The sequence below is a fragment of the Neovison vison genome, chromosome 1 (assembly GCF_020171115.1).
Source record: "Neovison vison isolate M4711 chromosome 1, ASM_NN_V1, whole genome shotgun sequence".
In the NCBI taxonomy this organism is placed as follows: Eukaryota; Metazoa; Chordata; class Mammalia; order Carnivora; family Mustelidae; genus Neogale; species Neogale vison.
The window spans coordinates 68,570,538-68,591,849 of record NC_058091.1 but is presented as its reverse complement, the minus strand read 5'-3'; the positions used below and the strand labels follow the sequence as shown (position 1 = coordinate 68,591,849).

General features: G+C 36.6%; 1 protein-coding gene across 2 annotated transcripts in view; it reads right to left on the bottom strand.

The window, feature by feature from the left end:
- Window positions 1-691: 691 nt before the first annotated feature.
- Window positions 692-21,312, bottom strand: part of LOC122899074 (trace amine-associated receptor 2) — a 47,092-nt gene continuing 26,471 nt past the window's right edge. For both annotated transcript variants that reach the window (XM_044236742.1, XM_044236749.1), the window contains exon 3: window positions 692-2,207. In XM_044236742.1, the coding sequence (XP_044092677.1) occupies window positions 1,212-2,207 (996 nt within the window). In that variant the 3' untranslated portion in view covers window positions 692-1,211. The remainder of the gene's footprint in view (window positions 2,208-21,312) is intronic.

Here is a 21,312-nt window from a genome sequence, read left to right as displayed (position 1 = left end):
AGGACACTGAATTTCAAATATATGGTTTCCAGGATTAGACCCTTCCCCCACCCCCGTAAATACTGGTTTTCTTAGCTTCCTCCTCTCACCACTCTATGATTCAAACATGTATGTATAAATATATTAAACAAACAAAAAATCACAAGTTTTTGGTATATATTTACATTTATTAAAAATCAGAACATAGGGACTCCTGGGTGGTTCGGTCCATTTAGTGGCTGACTCTGGGTTTCAGCTCAAGTCATAATCTCAGGGCAGTGAAGTCCGGCTACCAGTAAAGTTCAGCACTGGGCATGGGGTCTACCTAAGATTCTCTTGCTCTCCCTCTGCTCCTACCCCCACTTGTGCACACACTGTCTCTCTTAAAATAAAAAGAAATAAGAACACCAATTAGCAATACAAAATGTGAATGAGTCTGGGAAGGAAGGAAGCACTGAGCAGAGCTCTCCTGCAAATAAACGGAAACTTCTCATTGGCTGTGATTAAGGTGATACATGAGTGAAAATATGAATGAAATCTGTTGCCTTTGATGTGCAGTTGCCCTTTTCTTTTAAGAAACGTTTAGCCTCACCACAGTAAAATCTAGTAAAGTGTAACTTCCTGCAAATCAATGACTGGTTCCTGACAGAATATATATTATTGAATACTGTTTTTCTGAAAACAAATTAATTCAATAAAAAAAAAAGAAAAAGTAAATGAAAAAAAAAGAATATGTATTTTTGAAATTATTGCTATATTTATTTATTAAATTATTAGTTGTTGATGTTTCAAAACAGTGAATGGAAATACCACACAAAATATTGGTGGTGGTAAGAGGGAGCAGCACCCTCAAGGTCTGTTTGTGCCCTGATCCCTTCTAAATGGGGTAAAAGTCCTATGTGTTCTCCTCACACCATTCCTGAATTTTCTTCTTCTCCTATGTTTCTTTCTTTCTTTCTTTCTTTCTTTCTTTCTTTCTTTCTCTCTTTCCCTTCCTCTTCTTCTTCTTCTTCCTCCTACCTACCTAGAATTAGTGGATATATCCAGTATTCTGAAAAAGATTCCTTTTTTTTCCCCCTCAAGTCTTAGAAATGAAAAGCTTGCCATGATAGCCAAAAGTGCGCACACATTTGTGCACATAGCCATGCTCCCCACCCCACACACACATTTTAAGTGACTTTATTCTTCTAAGTTCCAGTCCTTTTGCTTCAATTCACTCCTACAGAAGAAATCTATTCAGTTTCTTTTTGAGTAAACAAATTAGTATTATGGAAATGTGAGCTGCAAATTTTCCCTAGTAAAATATACTTCAGTGCTCTGCGAAACCAAGGATAGAAGAAACCATATATTAAGGGATTACACGTGGAGTTAAAATAGCCAAACCATGTCAAAGCATCAAACAAAACCACAGGAGTAGAGAAGTCCAAAAAGGGATCCAATAAAATTGTGAAGAAGCAGGGAAACCAACATAATAAGAAAACACCCATCACTATTCCTAAAGTTTTGGCAGCTTTTTTGTCTTTCCTCATTTGGTTATTTTGATTTTCTGGCAAATTATTGATTGCACGAGCATGTTTTCTCGACACTGCAAAAATCTTGCCATAAATCCCCACCATCACAGACCCTGGAGTGAAGAAACCCGCCATAAACAAGGTGGTCCCCCATAGCTTATTGAACATCACTGGACAGGAACTGGAACAAGCCACCAAGATGTCATAGCCTTTTATCCCATCAGCATAGGCCTCAGAGAAGACCACCCCGAAAGCAAATGCTCCAGGGACAGACCAACAGAGAAGTAGCAACCGCTTAATGAGGGGAATCGTTATTTTTGTGGAATAACGTAAAGGGTAACAGATAGCATAAAATCTATCAATGGCCACTGAGCAAAGATGGAAAATGGACGTTATGCTAAGCATTAGGTCAAAACTATAATGAATCTTGCAAAATGTAAGCCCAAAATACCAGCAAGTCTCCACTGATCTGACCATACTGTAAGGCATGATGGTGAGCCCCAGGAGGAAATCAGTGACTGCCATGGAGAGGATGAGGAAGTTGGTTGGTGTGTGAAGCTGCTTGAAGTAGGAAATGGAAATGATCATGGCAAGGTTGCCAAACACCGTGATGAATATGGCTCCTGCCATAAATGAATACATAGCTGCTCGGACACCCAATGATCTTTGATTTTCTGGGCAAGATCCATTTCCATATCCAGAGCAATCCAATATTTCCTTCAGAAAAATCAAGAACACATGAAATTTTGTCAGCAATACATAAAACATCCTATAATTCAGTTAAGTTTTCATAGAACAACTCAAGAAAAATATCGAAGACTCAAGGAAGATACTTAATTTATGCTGAAGTATTAGTTATGATCTTTCTCATTTATTTATCCTAACCTTTATTTGGAACTTCATAGAGCTTTTAACCTGAGCTTAAATGATCATTATTTACTTTATACATTCCCAGATACAAATTATACCACCAACATTTCGTAAGCTCTTACTTTATGCCAGGACCAGAAATTTAAAAAAAAAAAAAAAAAAAGAAGAGGAAGAGAAAGAGAAGACTGGAAGGAGATGAAAGGGAAGAGAAGAAGCAACAAGTTCATTATCTAATTCATTACAACTGATGTTCTTTGTGTTCATAGAAAGATTAGATATGTATTAGATAATACATTCACTTCTTCCTCAAATAAGTATTGAACAAATAATTAGATTTTATTTGATTCAGGTCTACTGTCTTGTGTGACCAGGAGTTTATTATCATTTGAAAATTGTTTTATTCATGTGTTGTGTTATTTTCACGGTGTTTTGATTCTGTTCATGCCAAGGTTTCTTGGAAGGGAAAGAGTCATTTAAAGATATCTAGTGATCTAGTAGAACATCTTCAGCCAGTCATGGAGACTTGGCAAGCATCTCACCAGCCAGAGAAGCTCAATCAGATATGGAAAGAGACCAAAGTTGGACCACCTTCAGTTCTTTATGAAGAGAAAGCACTCCTCCATGGTCCTTCCCCTCAGAGCCTTAGTCAATGCATAGCAGGCAAAAATAAAAGCCCAGTGTTTCAGTGTGTAGGTCATGTAGAGAGCTAGGAGCAGATGATAAGTGAACATTAGGACAACAAACCATCTCCATTCCCTTCTTGTATTGGTCTAGTATCTTCATTCTGCATATAAAAATCTGCATGATTTAATTTTACATGTATATTTGAAAGGAAACGTGTTCAACAATTAGGATGACTTTACTTTCTTAAAGTACATTGAAGGAAAAAACACTACCTAATACAAAGGATTAGCTATTAATACCGTAGAGTCTTTGGCTATCAAGGACTTCATAAATATCAGACATGACTACTTACTAACAGACAAACCAGTAGATTCTCAGCCCCTGTGAGCACCATCACACACTGATCAATACCTGTTTATTGAGTGCCCACAACACACAAGACACAATGAAAGAATAGGAAAGCATTAGATCACTATCCCTGGCTTCAGAGAGTTTACATAACAGGTGATGAGCAAAACACATCAACACTTAAAACATAAATGATTCTGCACTATAGATTAAAAAAAAAAAAACAACTATTGAGATTAACTGACCTAAGAGGGGTTGAGGCAAAATATGCAAAGATAAAAAGTGGACAAGAGATGATCCAGTGATGGTGAGACTTTCCATCTAGTTCTCAACAGGTGAGTGGGATTTAAAACAGAAGAGAGAAAGCCTGTTCCAAGCAGAAGGAAACGTGAAAAAGAGACATGAGGTTGTTCAGAGACCTTCATTCTAAGGGTCTCTGAAACAACACAGAGAAAATAAGGGGTTGAGGAGAGGATAGAGTGGGAGGAGGGTGGGTTTCTAGTTTCACTGTTGAAGGAACTTTCCCATTTTGCTCTCAAATTGAAGCAGTGATTTAAAAGAGAGAAAAATAAATAAAGCTTTTAAGATAGCTGCAGGAGAATGAGTGCAGACTTGAAATTAAAAACTTTCTCCAACTGATTCTTCTTTTTGTTCAATAATTGGTGTTCAAGATTGTATTCATTTCAGGTGTTCAACAGTGATTTGATATTTATATGCATTACAAAATGGTCACTACAATAAATCTAGTTATCATCTGTCACTAAGCAAAGTTGTTACAATATTGTTGACTATATTTCCTATGCTGTCCATTATTATATACCCAAGTCTTACTTATTTTTTGACAGGAAGATGGTACTTCTTTTTTTTTTTTTTAAGATTTTATTTATTTATTTGAGAGAGAGACAGTGAGAGAGAACATGAGAGGCGAGAAGGTCAGAGGGAGAAGCAGACTCCCCATGGAGCTGTGAGCCCGATGCGGGACTCGATCCCGGGACTCCAGGACCGTGACCTGAGCCGAAGGCAGTTGCTCTACCAATGAGCCACCCAGGCGCCCGGAAGATGGTACTTCTTAATTCTATTCACCTATTGTCCATCCCCACCCTTCTGCCTTCTGGTAACCATAGGGTTATTCTCTGCATCTATGAGTCTATTTCTGTTTTGTTCATATGTTCTGTTTTGTTTTGGGTTTTTTATTCATTTGTTTTGTTTTTTACATTCCACATATAAATGAAACCATATGGTACTTGTCTTGCTCTGTCTGACTCATTTCACTTAGCATAATACCCTCAGAGTCTAGCCATTTTGTTGCAAATGGCAAGATTCATTCTTTTTTATGGATGAATAATATTTCAATTTAGGTATATATATACTACATCTTCTTTTTCCATTCATCTATCGATGGACAGTTAGGTTGCTTTCACCTCTTAGCGATTGTAAATAATGTTGCAATGAACATAGGAACTCATAGGTCTTTACAAATTAGAAAATGCAGTACAGTTGACCCTTTAAATTATATGTGGATTTATTTTTTTTTAAAGATTTATTTATTTATTTATTTGACAGAGAGAGAGAGAGAGATCACAAGTAGACAGAGAGGCAGGCAGAGAGAGAGGAAGGGAAGCAGGCTCCCTGCTGAGCAGAGAGCCCGATGTAGGAATCTATCCCAGGACCCTGAGATCATGACCCGAGCCGAAGGCAGCGGCTTAACCCACTGAGCCACCTAGGTGCCCCTATATGTGGATTTAATTGCAAACTTCTTTGTGATCCTGGCTTAGTGACTTTGATATAATAATCATCCTACAGTCCATGTTTGGAAAGTCATACTCAATCCTTCCAAGCTTCAAATCATAGAGCACAAAACTGACCTCCCTTCCGTGTAGCAAACTTAATTAGCCAATCAACTCTAAGAACTATAATAAAGTTCTTTGAAACACATAGCATGATGCATACATTAGAATATGTCTGCCTCGAACCCCTGCCATAGAGCAGGAAGGGACACAGGAGATGACTATTTGGTGACTTCACCAAACAAGACTTTTAAGTAACCTCCCTGTAAGCATCATTGTCCTCTCTTGGGTAATGTGACATCCATCATCAATTTAAACCTCTCAATGGCCATATCTTTCACATCTTCCACAGTGATTATCTGTGAGTGCTAAGACATAAAACAATACTTTCAAAGCCATATTCTTCTAGTGACACTAAAAATTGTTTTTTAAACTACTAATATAAGCACATATAGATACATGGATGGCAAGAGAATTAAAGTCTGGTCTTTTCTCCATTTTTGCTGTATCTATAAGAAGCACAAAATTTAACAATCCAGAACATAAAGAATTGCTTGCCCATTCATGAATAATAAATAAATACCGTATCTAAACTGTATTCTACTAAATTTTTAAAAATAAAAATATTTTCTACATTCCCCAGGAAAGTGATTAAATTGCAGGGCCATGACCACAATAATAAGGAATTTTCTGATTTCTCTAATGCAATTTCATTTCTCTCTTTTTCTTTTTAAAGATTTTGTTTATTTATTCATGAGAGACCCAGAGAAAGAGGCAGAGGGAAAGTGGACTCCCTGAGGAGCAGGGAACCCTATGCATCATGACCCTATGATCTCAGGACCCTATGATCATGACCTGAGCCGAAGGCAGATGCTTAACTGACTGAGCCACCCAAGCACCCTCAATCTCATTTGTCTGTACCTTATTAAATTTTGTAAATACAGTAAATAGTAAAAATCCCTTTGCTTTAGCAACCATTTTTTAAACTTTCAACAGAATACAAAGTTCTTCTTCCTGCTAATCATTCTTTATACCTTTCTGGAATTATTCTGCCCTTACCCAAGCTTTTAGTTTCCTTCAGTTTTTCAATTTCTCTCAAATATTCCATGTTAATGAATCATAACATATTAAATAACACATATGAACAGCCTTAGCACAATGCCTGATATGCAAAGAATACTATCAATGTGATTTTCTTCTCATCTTTCTTCTTTGTTGGGATCAACACCACTCAAGAATACATTTGACTAGAAAATACTGTTCCTAAGAAAGTAAAGGAATGGGATTATGTGTAAAATCCTAGCTCTGTCTTAACTCTCTCTACACTTAGGTGAACACCAGTGATAATTTACTCAGCACTTGTGAAGAGGTAACCTTTTCTAGGATTCCAATCTTCTTTCCAAGAAACTTGTTGCACTTCCAAAAGGCAACACATTACCCTATTCATATAATAGACTGACTCAGCCTTTTTTACAAATTCGTATTAAATCCTGCACCCACCATCTTTCACATTCCTATACATACTCTTTGCACATGACAAAAATGCAAAACAGAAGAATCAAGTAATGCATAATGCTATAACATAATTAGAGTGACAATTTACTTCTTAACAAAACCTCAAGAAAGAGAAAACCCAGGTCCATCCTTAATCCCTTTTCCACATACCTGTTGTACAGCAGAAGATGCCATTGTTAATGAAATTCCTTCCAGAAGGAATTTTATTGCCTTGTTTCTTTTATATGGAACTAGAAGACCTGAACTATGTGACTTATGCTCTTATAGAACTTTCAATTAGTCTTGAGGGAACTGGGGCTGAAAATTTTAAGGTGGGGAGGGGAAGCAAAAAACAAACCCTTGCTGCTCTAAAGTTGAACAGTTTAATAAGCTTAAAGCACTCTCCCATCCTCTCAGGAGTGTCTGCTTAGCTACGTTGTCATCACCTGACCTGAGGTCTCGAAGTCTGCTATCCCATAATGACTGTAAAAGCAAATCTGAACTGTTGTGTTCATTACAAGTGAATTCAAAGAACCTGATCCCAACTGCACAAGGATGGGACCAGTGTCTCCAGTAGAAAAAGGTGTCTTGCATTTCTTTAGGAAAATCCGAGATTATCATAGTCCACATTTGTCTTACATTCCAGTCACTGAGAAGGGGCTATACCATCCATTGTTCTTCCTTTTTTTTTTCTTTTTTTTTTTCCACATAAAAGTGACTAAAAGAACAAATCTCATCAACCCTCTTAGATCTGGAAGAATGGGGCAACTTGCTGAATTCTCTTATTTGAAAAATTTCCTTGTAGATTCTTTTGGATTTTCTATGTGGTTAATCATACTATATATAAATAATTATAGTTTTATTTCTTCCTTTTCAATACTTTAGGCTTTTAATTTCTTATTATTAATGTATTGTGCTAAGACCTCTAGAACAAGGTTGATTAAGGTACCATTAGAAAATGATGAAGCTGGTTTTAAAACAAATTCACATGTCTTATGACACTGAAAAAGTCTTATGGAGATGATATGGCTCAAAACATTTTAGGAACTCCTTTCTCCTAGTATTTAATTCAGACACAAAACACTAGACATTTTAGGACAGTACATGTTCCCTTCTAGAAAAAAAATACCACTGTTTATTACCCAATCAAATCACTGAGACTACGCTTAAAGTGTTTCTTACTGTTTCTGAAAGTGTAATTCACATTAAGGATTTTTAAAAAATATATCTTAGCTCTTTTAATCTGCGAAAAATAGAATTATGTTTACTTTAGTCCGATAATGACAGCTTCTCTGGATTTCTAAAGCACTCATTTATCGTGGCAACTTTCCTTGTCACTCAAATACTTCGTATTGAGATTTTCAGTTTATCCTATGCTACTATATTCTGTTTCCACTTTATCTTTACCTTTATCCTTTCCCACCACAAATACATACTAACAGAGAAGATTTTAAAAAAAGAATTTTTGTACTACAAAAAAAGAGAAGGAAGGAAGGAAGCCAGCAAAGAAAGAAGAAATGGAGGAAGGGAAGGTGGGGAAGAAATGAGAAAGGCATGAAAGGAGAAATGTGTGATATGATCATGCTCACTGCTCTCCAATGGCTTCCCTCCTTGAAATAACATTCAAAGCTCTAATGTTAGCCATTCCAGCTACCTATTTGATCTTGTCTTCTATAACTCTCCTTCTTAAAAGAGAGTATCAGATTTGATAGAAAAAAGCTCAACTATAAGCTGTTTTAAAGAGAAGAATCAAAAACCAGGATGCAGACATTTGAAAGTAAAAAAAATTCCAAACAAATATAATCAAAAGAAAACTTGTATAGTCATGTTAATATCAGACAATATACATGTTAAGGCAAAAAGCATTACTAGTGAAAAGGATACAAAATTTTAAAAGTTCAATTTGCCAAGATGATGTAATGTGTCTAAACTTAATCATAGTCTACTATATAGAATCTATAAAGAGAAAAACTGACCAAACTATATGGAAAATTAGACAAAGTCCACAACACTTGTGGCAGATTTTAACACATATCTATCAATAATTGAAAGAATAAGTACCAAATATCAGTAAGATTTTTAGATAAGCTAGACCTAATGAAAATAGGTAAGGCACAACAAAACAACTGCAGAACATACAGTCTTCTAGGGTATACACAAAACATTTACAAAAACAGATAAAATATTGGGATATAAAGTCAAGTCTCAACTAATTTCAAGGGACTGACATGATGTAAATCAGGGTTGTCTAAGCACAGAGCAATTAAGCTAGAAGTAAAAAAAAAAAGGTAACTAGAAAAAAATCCCTTACTTTGGGATATTAAAAACACACTTTGGGCGCCTGGGTGGCTCAGTGGGTTAAGCCGCTGCCTTCGGCTCAGGTCATGATCTCAGGGTCCTGGGATCGAGTCCCGCATCGGGCTCTCTGCTCAGCAGGGAGCCTGCTTCCCTCTCTCTCTCTGCCTGCCTCTCTGTCTACTTGTGATTTCTCTCTGTCAAAATGAATAAATAAAATCTTTAAAAAAAAAACACACACACTTTGAAATCACTCATTGACTAAAAAAAAGAATTACACATTAAAATTGGAACTTACTTTGAACTAGGCAATTAAAAAATGTATTAAGGCTTGAAAGAGTCATCTAAAAATAAAACTGAGAAGGATAATTTTTTCCTTAAATGCTTATATTAGAAAAGAAGAAAGACTGAAAATTAGCTAAATAATCATCCAAATTAAAAAGTTAGAAAAAGAGCAATGGAATACCCAAAGAAAAGGAAGGAAAAAATAATAAAATAAGAGCAATAATTGACTCAGGAAACCAACATAAAATAGAAAGGTTAAGTAAAACCTAGATATTTTAGAGAAAAAGAGAGAGAGAGAAATAAACAATATTAGAAATTAAAAAGCATATGAATATATGTAACTACATACTCAGCAAATATTAAAAACATAATAAGACACTATGAACAACTTTATACCAAAACAATGGAAAACCCTAGAAAGTCCTAGAAAAATGTAGTTCATAGAAACTGACTCAAGGAGAAATGGGAGACAGTCTGTTGGACAGTGTGTGCTTCCATACTATAAATTAGCTCATCTCCAACTGATCCATAGTAGGAGGATGTCAGTATAATTCAGAATTATATGCTGATTCTCCTGTGATCTTTCCCAACACATTAATGTTCTGAAGTAATTATGACAGGCTGCCTTACAATTGAAAAAAGAACCCTAGCAGTATATATATATATACAGAGAGAGAGAGAGACTGTACATATATCCTCTCTCTCTTAAGTCTTAGGTCTTAAGGATCTTGCTGAAGCAGAAGTAGTAGCTTCTTTGGTGGTTTTGAAAATGGTGGCATCAGGAATCTCTGGGGAAGTCAAGAGTACATATGAAAAGACGGTAGACGTGTTTCCTCCAATGCTATTTTTGTTTGTTTGTTTTTTGTTTTTGTGGTTTTTTTAATTAATGATAAATAGCATGCATTTTCAGAGGTTAGATTTTTAATATTTATTTTGTCATTAAACTATTCTCTATTGGAAGCAAATGCATTCACACATCCAGAATTCATAGGCACAAGCAGAAGCCCATCAAAGAAATTCACTGAGAAGCTGAGTGCAAATTCCAGTGGAAATTTACTCTCCTCATGTTTTTGTTAGGATTATTAATGCTTTTTAGGTCCCAGGTACAGTGCTCCATGGGGCTTGGGTGGTCTGCCAGTAATCCCATTTCCTCCATTAGCTCTATTATTCATTCATAGAGCACTGTTTTAATAACCTGCGTTTCTCTGGTACCCACACATTACATTAAAGCAGAAACATCTGTGCTTAGTCTGGGGACATTAAAATGAATAATTTGAAACATTCTCATAAAGAAAACTTCATGTCCAGATGGTTTTAATAGCAAGCCCTACTGAGCATTCCAGAACCAAATAATTCCTGTCTTACACAAACCTCTAGAATACAGAAAATGGCCAGTCTGCCAGTAGATTTTTATGAGGTTAGCATAAACTTCATATGAGCTTATGAAATCCTCACAAGAATATATAGTATAGGAAAATTAAAGTTTGTTCTTACTCATAAACATGAAGGTAACAGTCTATAGACTACTGATTTATTTTTTTAAAAGAAAAGATAAATTCTGCCTACATTTTTACCCAGGTATATAAGCACAGTTTGACATTTTGACATTAGGACATGACTTGTAGTCATTCACAATGTCGGAATATGAGCAGGTAATCATTCAATTATCTCAACTGACACATGATAAAATTCAAATCCATTTATGATTTTAAAAAATAACTTGTGGCAAACTAGGGGGGGAAATGATTTCTATAAACCCAATTAAGAGTATCTCTGCAAAAACTAAAAAGTTTTCAATGGACAGCTTATCTTAATGATGAAACATTTGTCCCTTGAGGAAGATGAAAATCCTCTGAAACCCTCTAAAACCACTTCATTTCCTTCTTTTGATGAAGGCTTTGGCCAGTAAAGAAAAACAGAAAAAAAAGTATAAGGATTAGAAATGGGAAAAATTATTATTGACAAATGATACAAACATCTATATAAAATATTCAAAATATATGTTACATTTTTAGAATTAATAAGAGAGATTAATGAGGTTGTTATAAAAATCAGTGTACAGAAATATATCACTTATAACAATAAAAGATTAGAAATCATAACTTTTTAAAAGTCTATCTTTACAACATAATCAAAAAATAAATAAAATACCTTTAAAAATAGATGTGAACGTTCTTTATGGAAAAGGTTTAAAATTTTATTTAAAGATGTAAATGAAGCCCTAAATAAATGAAGAAATATACCATATTCTGGGATTGGAAGAATTATTTTGGTAAAGGTGCTAATTTTCCTCAAAATGATCTATATCTTTAATATAGCCTCTATCAAATTTCAGAGGGTATGAGTGTGCATATGTATGTGCATGTGTGTGTGTATTATTTGACAAGTCGTCTCAATAATTTATAAGGAATTACAAAGGGCCACATAAACCTAAATTCTCCAGATGAAGAAAAAGAAAAAGGAAGAAGAGGAAGAGGATAAAAATGGGATGAAGGGAATTTTCTTTTACCTCATTTAAAGACTTAATATAAATTTATAGTAGTTAAGACACTGTGGTGTTGATACAAGTAAGGGAAGCTTCAAAGAGCCTAAAATTACATATTTTCCTTTATACATATGGAAATATGATTTATGAAATTGCTCACAACAGATTAATGGAGAATGGTTAAGGGGGTTAGGACAATTATATAGAAAAGATAAATGAAATCGGACCCTATCTCACACCACATGCACCAATCAATTCCAGAATTAAGGTGAATTAAAAACCTAGGTATGAAAAGCCAAGCTATAAAACTCAAAGAAGACATTTGGGAAAATTTCTTTATGATCTCATCATAGTAAAGGATTACTCCTGTCACAAAAGGAACAAAAAATAAAGCTTGATAAATTTGACTACATGAGAATAAAGAATTTATGTTTAACAGTAGTTACCATAAGAAACTGAAAAAATAAATTACTAATTGGGGGAAAGTATTTGTCACATATGTAACCGACAAAGGGTTAGCATAAGGAATATGCAATGAACTACAAATTAGTAAAAAAATTGTTAAATAATGTTATTTTTTCTAATCTGAGTATAGGCTGCATGGGTGTTCGTAGTAGTGGTTTTTATGCCTAACATTTGTACCTTACATATATTATGTTAAATATTCTATTCAATATTTGTTAAAATATCATCACGCTGCACTGAATTATGTGCAGTAATAGAACTATGCCTGAGTTGCCTCTGGAGATCAGAGAAGCAAGTACCATCAGGGGCAAAGTGGCTCTCTAGCAGGCAAGCTTTGGGAAAGAGGCTATGGCAAGGCTTTGAGAATGAAGATGTAAACAACTTGATAAAAGAAATTAGTTTTTCTTTTAAAGATTTATTTATTTGTTTGAGAGAGAAAGAGAGAGAGAAGGGGTAGGGGCAGAGGGAGAAGGAGTGAGAGAATCAAGCACAGTACCAGCTGAGCACAGAGCCTGAGGCAGAGAGGAGCTTAATCCCAGGACCCTGCAATCACAACTGAAGCCAAAACTGAGCTGACCGCTCAGCTGACTGAATCACCCACTCACCACGATGAAGGACATTCTGAACAGCAGAAATAGAGTTGAAGGACATTCTGAACAGCAGAAATAGAGTGTTGAAAGTCCACATTTTGAAAAACCTGGTTCTGAAAAGACAGAATTCTCAGGAAATTTAGGTAACTTGATGTGGCTGAAATATAATACGCTTGTAGGAAATGGGTTGAACATACAGATAGAAAAGTAGGCAGGGGGCGCCTGGGTGGCTCAGTGGGTTAAAGCCTCTGCCTTCGGCTCAGGTCATGATCTCAGGTCCTGAGATCGAGCCCCGCATTAGGCTCTCTGCTCAGCAGGGAGCCTGCTTCCTCCTCTCTGCCTGCCTCTCTGCCCGCTTATGATCTCTCTCTCTGTGTCAAATAAATAAATAAAATCTTAAAAAAAAAAAAAGAAAAAAAGAAAAGTAGGCAGGACAGACCACAGTCTTTTACATTAGCCAGGGATTTTGGACATTGTGATGTAAGTAATACAAAAAGTACTACAAAAGACATAAAGATGTTCAACAGCAAAAAGATACTTGGACAAGGGGCCAAACACGGGTTTTACATGAATCAATGGTTACTGTGTGGAGACTGAACTAGAATGGTTAAGAGTTGAGGAATGAAATCTATATTAGGATTTATCCAGAGTTCATGGAGGAAAGTTTGGGTCCTGAATTAGGATACATACCCCATATTTGACAGGATGTGAGGAGTAAGGAAGAGGAGGAACACCAAGAACTCCTCCCAGACTCAGCTTGAGCAATTGCAAGGATAGTGGTGTCTTTCAACATTGAACATGGGTGGAGAAGGTGGAACAATGGGATAAATCAGTTTAATTAGTACATACAGAATTTTGATTCCTGCTGAAATGGAGCTGTCCAATAGACAGACAAAGACACCCATGTGTTTTATGTAAGTTGGCCAAAAAAGAATAGAAACAGAGTAGGAGGCAGTGACTGTACCATCATAGCAATGACCTTGAGGATTTGACATAGCAGCTAAACAGAAAGAGATCTGAGCTCAAGATGGATATCAGGGATATATCTTTAAATTTTCTCTGCCTCTGGAATAGCTCAATTGGTTAAGCATCTGCCTTTGGCTCAGGTCATTGGGCCCTGCTTCTGGCTCTCTGGTCAGTGGGGAGTCTGCCTCTCCCTCTTCCTCTGTCAGGTGTTCTGTCCTGCTTCTGTGTTTGTACATTCTCTGTCTCTCTGTCAAATAAATCAAATCTTTAAGAAAAATTCTCTGTGGTATGGACTAAGTCGGCAATACCTAAATGAATTGTAAAACATAATCATAAACATAGCTAATTTGTTGACCATGTGCTATGAACTTTGTACTGTACATCATGCAAACATGTGATAAACTATAATCTCATTTCATTTCCAAAAGCTTGGTTTTCTTTCCATGAAAATTTCAGAGGGACCAGGAACATGTTGGTCTCATTCCTGTCTGTACCCTTAGCATGTAGCTCACACAATGGGCTATAACTGGTGCTCAATAAATACTTGCTATATGAATGAATAAGTGATTTAATGAATGAATAAATCTTCACAACACACTGGAAGTTATGTATTACCCACTTTACAAGTGAGAAAACTGAAATTTAAAGAGGTTTAAAAAATTACTTTCTGCTACTGAAAGTGGCTAAAGAGCTAATAATCACCAGTGTTTGAATGTAAACTCAGGGAAGTATGCTTCTAGTGTACATCACAAGCAATGATTCTGGTCTCTTTTGGTTGTGGTTTTATTTGGTGGCAACAGGAGTTGTGAGGAAGAGTTTAGATGATGCACCCAGGAAATGACCATGTTTTTCACTTCCTTTTTTTATACAGAACTAACCTGTCACCTAGTTGTACATAATCAAATTTAGCTTGGTAGTAATTCCACATCTAGTCTACTGCATGATAGAAAACAGGTGCTATTGCAGTGTTTGTTCTCTTGAGTTTTATTTTATTGTTCCTTGTAATTTGAACCATGGAAGGAAAACCAATGGTTGGATCTATATGGTTTTCCTTATTCTTCAAACTTTTAAAATTTTCCATGCTTAGGACAATATACAGATAAGATGAAAATTCTAAGCCATTTAAAAATAAAACTAAAATATCTCAAGCATATGATATCACTGTTTGCAAACTCTTGTTTGTTCAAAGTCTTGTGAGAATTGCTAATAACAGTAATTAAATGTGTTGATTGGATATTTGCCAATGCCCACCGCAATTCATTTACAGTTTGACACTCTGAAGAGACAATTTGAGTCCACATCCAAAGAAACAAGTATAAGCAGCATCTCTTTTGCTTTGCTCTCATTTGCCAAACTTCCAAGTAAATAGAGACCAGAGGGCATCATTAACACATCGGCTGTTTGTCTTGGTCATGATGGGAAATAATTTCACACTCTAAGTCATTAGGGAAGCAATTGTGCTTAGTAGAGATAGGAAAACATTTATCACAGAACTTTATTTGAGGAATCAAATGTTTGGGGAATTCTCAGACTACTAAGCAAAGACAAAGTGGAAATCTGAGGACGAAAACTTCAGCTGATGCAAGAGAAGCAAAATAGTGACTTCTACCTTAGTCTACTTTTCTCATCTGATGTAAATATGTTTACAGGGTTGGCATCATGAGCAACAAAACAAAGAACCAGCTGTCTGGAAGATTTCAGAAGTCTCAGCAAAACCATTCAAATAATATCACTCCTTAGCCCTGGTTGCCTGAAACAAGAGAACTCTTAACTAGATACTTGGTTTTTTTGTCCCTTAATGGGTAATTTTAGATTTTAAATTTATCAGTGAGCTAAACAGGTGGAATAAATTAAGATGCTGTGGTGAAAGGAGGAATAAAAAAAAAAGAAAGGCTAACTTTGTTTTTGTAGCAAGAATTATTCTGCGTTTGGTTGTTGCCTTTGTCATCTGGTACTACTGACTGTGATTGTGGATGTTAGCAGTCCTTATGACATTAATTTCTTCAGTGATTGGAGCTGACCAGTTGCCCCCCTGATATGTTTCAGGCCTACCATAAGATCTTGTTGCCCAAAACACGTTTCTTGCCATTGGGATTAGTTAGTAATAGGGTGGAATAGTGGATATTTCATAAATAAAAATTTTAACATGGGTGGTAAATGTAGGTTTGTCAAATAGTCATTTAAAAAACCTTCCAGGGGCACCTGGGTGGCTCAGTGAGTTAAAGCCTCTGCCTTCAGCTCAGGTCATGATCCCAGGCTCCTGGGATGGAGCCCCGCCTTGGGCTCTCTGCTCAGCAGGGAGCCTGCTTTCTCCTCTCTCTCTGCCTGCCTCTCTGCCTACTTGTGATCACTGTCAAATAAATAAATAAAATCTTAAATAAAATAAAATAAAATAAAATAAAATGCCTAAATTTCAGGAGATAACTTGAGAAATAATCTTTTTCTTGCTGCTTTAAAAACATCACATTCTAATCACTTATCTTTCCTCTCTGCCTTCCTTAGACACACATTCCAGGAGCAACTACCCTGTGCTGGAGCCTGTGGCAGGTGCTGGAGATTCATTTGTCAGGACTTCTGAACTCCTTTCTACATATGCTTAAGTATTTAGTATCTTCCTACGTTTTCACCATACTATACAAACTGAAAATTTTAAAATTCTGTTTTCTTAAGAGGCTAAGTCAGTGGTTGTGAGAAGAGATGTAACCCAAAGAACCTGCATTATGGGTTGAAATTGAAGACTTCTGAGTCTCCGTCCAAATATCCCCTCAAAATTCCAAGGCAGGGCTTCAAACATCAGCTTAAGCAGTACACTGTAAGCTAAGTCTAGATATGTTTTAATAACTTAACTCTTCTGGGTGGCTCAGTTGGTTAAATGTCTGCTTTTGGCTCAGGTCATGATCTTAGGGTCCTGGGATAGAACCCCATGTGGGGGGGGGTCCCTGCTCTTTTTTTTTTTTTTATTTTTTTTTTATAAACATTTATTTTTATCCCCAGGGGTACAGGTCTGTGAATCACCAGGTTTACACACTTCACAGCACTCACCAAAGCACATACCCTCCCCAATGTCCATAACCCCAGGGGCTCCCTGCTCTTAAAATAATTTCTATTCATATCAAGTACACATTTACTGCCAAAATTAAACCCATCTAGGCACATCTGCTCTTAGACTTGGCTGGGGATCAAAGTATGAAATCCTAGAGTTTCTCCACTGTTGGCCCCACTTCTTTTTTTTTTTTTTCAGCATAACAGTATTCATTATTTTTGCACCACACACAGTGCTCCATGCAATCCGTGCCCTCTATAATACCCACCACCTGGTACCCCAACCTCCCACCCCCCCACCCCTTCAAAACACTCAGATTGTTTTTCAGAGTCCATAGTTGCTCATGGTTCACCTCCCATTCCAATTTCCCCCAACTCCCTTCTCCTAACTCCCCATATCCTCCATGCCATTTGTTATGCTCCACAAATAAGTGAAACCATATGATAATTGACTCTCTCTGCTTGACTTATTTCACTCAGCATAATCTCTCCCAGTCCTGTCCATGTTGCAACAAAAGTTGGGTATTTGTCCTTTCTGATAGAGGCATAATACTCCATAGTGTATATGGACCACATTTCCCTTACCCATTCATCCGTTGAAGGGCATCTTGGTTCTTTCCACAGTTTGGCGACCGTGGTCATTGCTGCTATAAACATTGGGGTACAGATGGCCCTTCTTTTTACTACATCTGTATCTTTGGGGTAAATACCCAGGAGTGCAATTGCAGGGTCATAGGGAAGCTCTATTTTTAATTTCTTGAGGAATCTCCGCCCTGATCTCCAAAGAGGCTGCACCAACTTGCATTCCCACCAACAGTGGAAGAGGGTTCCCCTTTCTCCACATCCCCTCCAACACATGTTTCCTCTCTTGCTAATTTTGTCCATTCTAACTGGTGTAAGGTGGTATCTCAATGTGGTTTTAATTTGAATCTCCCTGAGGGCTAGTGATGATGAACATTTTTTCATGTATCTGATAGTCATTTGTATATCTTCATTGGAGAAGTCTCTGTTCATATCTTCTGCCCATTTTTTGATATGTCTTGATATGTTTCATGTGTGTTGAGTTTGAGGAGTTCTTTATAGATCCTGTATATCAACCTTTTGTCTGTACTGTCATTTGCAAATATCTTCTCCCATTCCGTGGGCTGCCTCTTTGTTTTTTTGACTGTTTCCTTTGCTGTGCAGAAGCTTTTGATTTTGATGAAGTTCTAAAAGTTTATTTTCGCTTTTCTTTCCATTGCCTTTGGAGATATACCTTGAAAGAAGTTGTTGTGGCTGATATTGAAGAGATTACTGCCTATGTTCTCCTCTAGGATTCTGATGGATTCCTGTCTCATGTTGAGGTCTTTTATCCATTTTGAGTTTATCTTTGTGTATGGTGTAAGAGAATGGTCGAGTTTCATTCTTCTACATATAGCTGTCCAGTTTTCCCAGCACCATTTATTGAAGAGACTGTCTTTTTTCCACTGTATCTTTTTTCCTGTTTTGTTGAAGATTATTTGACCATAGAGTTGAGGGTCCCTATCTGGGCTCTCTACTCTGTTCCACTGGTCTATGTGTCTATTTTTATGCCAGTACCATGCTGTCTTGGTGATCACAGCTTTGTAGTAAAGCTTGAAATTAGGTAGCATGATGCTCCCAGTTTTATTTTTGTTTTTCAACATTTCCTTAGCAGTTCGGGGTCTCTTCTGATTCCATACAAAAATAGATTTCCTGGAGGGTGGAGATTGTAGTCAAAGAGACTGGGACTCAAATCTCTCTCTTTTAATAGTGTGATCCCCTTGGATACCTTATTATAATCCCTTATTCATTCATTCCCTCTTAAAAAACAAGCATAAAGTGTCTTGTCTGTGTCCGGCGTTGTGCTAAGCACAAGTTATACAACAATGAATAAAACACACTCCCTAACTTCAGCAACTCACAGTTCAGTGGCGGCAGAGGACATCTTAGCACAATGAGTAAGGGCACCAACAAGGAAGCACATTGGATATTTTGGGAGTTCAGAGAAAAATATCTATCTGATCCGTGGAAATTATAGACGGCCTCCTGGAGGACTCAAAATGAGTCCTTTAAAATTAGTAAATGTCAGCCAGTTAAGGGAGGTGGAGTTAGGGAGGAGGCATTTCAGCATTTCAGGCATGGGGGGCTACAAGAGCAAAAGCACAAAGGAGAGAAAGCATAGGAACTAGGAACAGAGCTGGAATTTGAACTCAGGATTTCCTGCTTCCAAAGCCTGAAGAAGTCCTTGTGGGGGTGCAGCAGGCTTCTGTTCTATTCTGTTGTACTTCCGGGCTTACATAAAGTATCTATTCAAACTCATCAGATAGGTAGGTAATAGTTACTTTGCAAATAGATGTCAGTATTATACATGTGTATTTAAGTATATATTATATGTATATAATATACAAATTTTATATACATTATTTTTTAAAGAAATAAAAATTCCCATAGCCTCAGGGCACCTAGGTGGCTCAGTGGGTTAGGCCGCTGCCTTCGGCTCGGGTCATGATCTCAGGGTCCTGGGATCGAGCCCCGAATCGGGCTCTCTGCTCAGCAGGGAGCCTGCTTCCTCCTCTCTCTCTGCCTGCCTCTCTGCCTGCTTGTCATCTCTCTCTGTCAAGTAAAAAAAAAAAAAATTCCCATAGCCTCTCAAACATACTACATGCAGAACACTGACACATCACAGAATAGTGATGTGAAAATGTGGCCCCAGGTTCAATAGCCTTCTGTGTAGACCTTGCCTTAAATCTTCTGCTATTCTTTTGCATAATTGTAACTTTGAAATTCATTAGGAAAGAGGATGATATAATTCTGCACCACCTTAAAAGAAAAAACAATCCAGTATGTAATGTTTGCCTCTCTGTCAACTTCTCTGCCTGAGCATATTCTGAGTGAGTACCACCATAGCATATGCCAATAAAATGACAAGGAGTAATACTAATATTGTATATTTGCTAAGTGTTTTTTTTCTTTTATGTGCAAGTTTCCATGCTAGATGGTTTCTCTCATCTAATAATTAACAGTCCAGTGAGATGGGTAATATTGTTCTCATTTGTAAGTGAGTGAACTAAGGCTTAGAGTTTTTAAGTAACTTTGTCCAAACATTATTAGATAAATATGGTGCCAGAATTCAAACCCAGGGTGTCCGGCAGCTAAGCTTTCCCTCTTTACACAGATCATTTTCTTGGCATAGAACCTGAATATCCACATAATTTATATTTATATTATTGCTCCCCAGCAGCAGCCAGGGTTGAGAGACACTACTTTCTAACATAACACATTGTGAAAACACTGACCAATAAACAGATCTTAGAGTTTATCCTCTATCTCAGTTATTATTTATCTGACTTGTATATTTATGGAGAGGAAGGTTTGCCATTGATAAACCATTGTGAGTGGCTTCACTTTAAGCTTCTAAGTCACTTAAGTTGATAAATATGCTAAAAACTTTCAATTTGTATGATTCATAGATTTCTCTCTTCCAGGAAAAGTCAAAGACAGAAACAAATTAGATGCTGATGATGATATGACTTCACAGGAGAACCAGCCTCAACCAAGTTAAAATGTTGAAGTAGTGTAAATTTACTGGGAGCTTAAAGACTTGGGAAAGGGGTTTTAGAAAGAGGAGGAATGTGGAAAAGAAGGTCAGGACTTGTCAAAGATAAATTTATTTTCTTTGAATACTTTTTACTGCTGGCCATATACTCAATAACCTGTATTGAAACACTTTGGAAAATGCATATATACCTTATCTGAAAAAATACTTCAATCTGATTCTTACATCATCTAGATTATTTCAATGCAGCGTTCAAAATATCTCTCTGGAGAGTTGTTTTGTTAGTACATTTTATAGTCTGTTAGACTTAAAAACAAATTATTCTTCATTTATCTACACATTGAAGTTAAAGTATAAGCTCTTGTTGACAATGTACAACTAAACAGAAACTGTGACTCACCAGAATCTACAATGGATTAGAGTTCATATGGTTTGCCTTGTGCTTTTGACAAGAATTTATGACTCTTTAAAGACTGGATTATTGAGTTCAAGAGTGCAGTTAAAAATGGGGATGGACCTTCCAGTTTACTGATGTCTTATGATGGCTTTATAATTACTATTAACAAGTCAGTTCCAACAAACTTCTTTGCTAATGCATCTATCTTTATCGCTTCCTGAGTGGTATTTTATACAAATCTGTCCTTTGAGAGGGAGTAAGTGGAAAATGAGACTGTTTTGATTGGAAGTTGTCTGAATTTGGTAAAGAATGTCATGTCATTGCAATCACTTTCCTGGCATTTACCATAATACAGTGTATCAAGTTAAGGTCCTTTCCATGGATTCAACTAAAAATTATTCTCAAAGAGAATTTATTAGAATACTATCTAGGATTCATGGAATACCTGAGAGACTGGAGAATTTAGCTTGGAAATGGACAGACCATGAAGCAGCCCTGGAGTCTGGTAAGCATGAACCCCAATAACACCAAGAGCAGTCTGGTCATGACCTTACCACATGGATGGAATGGAACTCCACATGTCTTCATTGTTTTCTGCTAATGATTCTGCTAAAGATC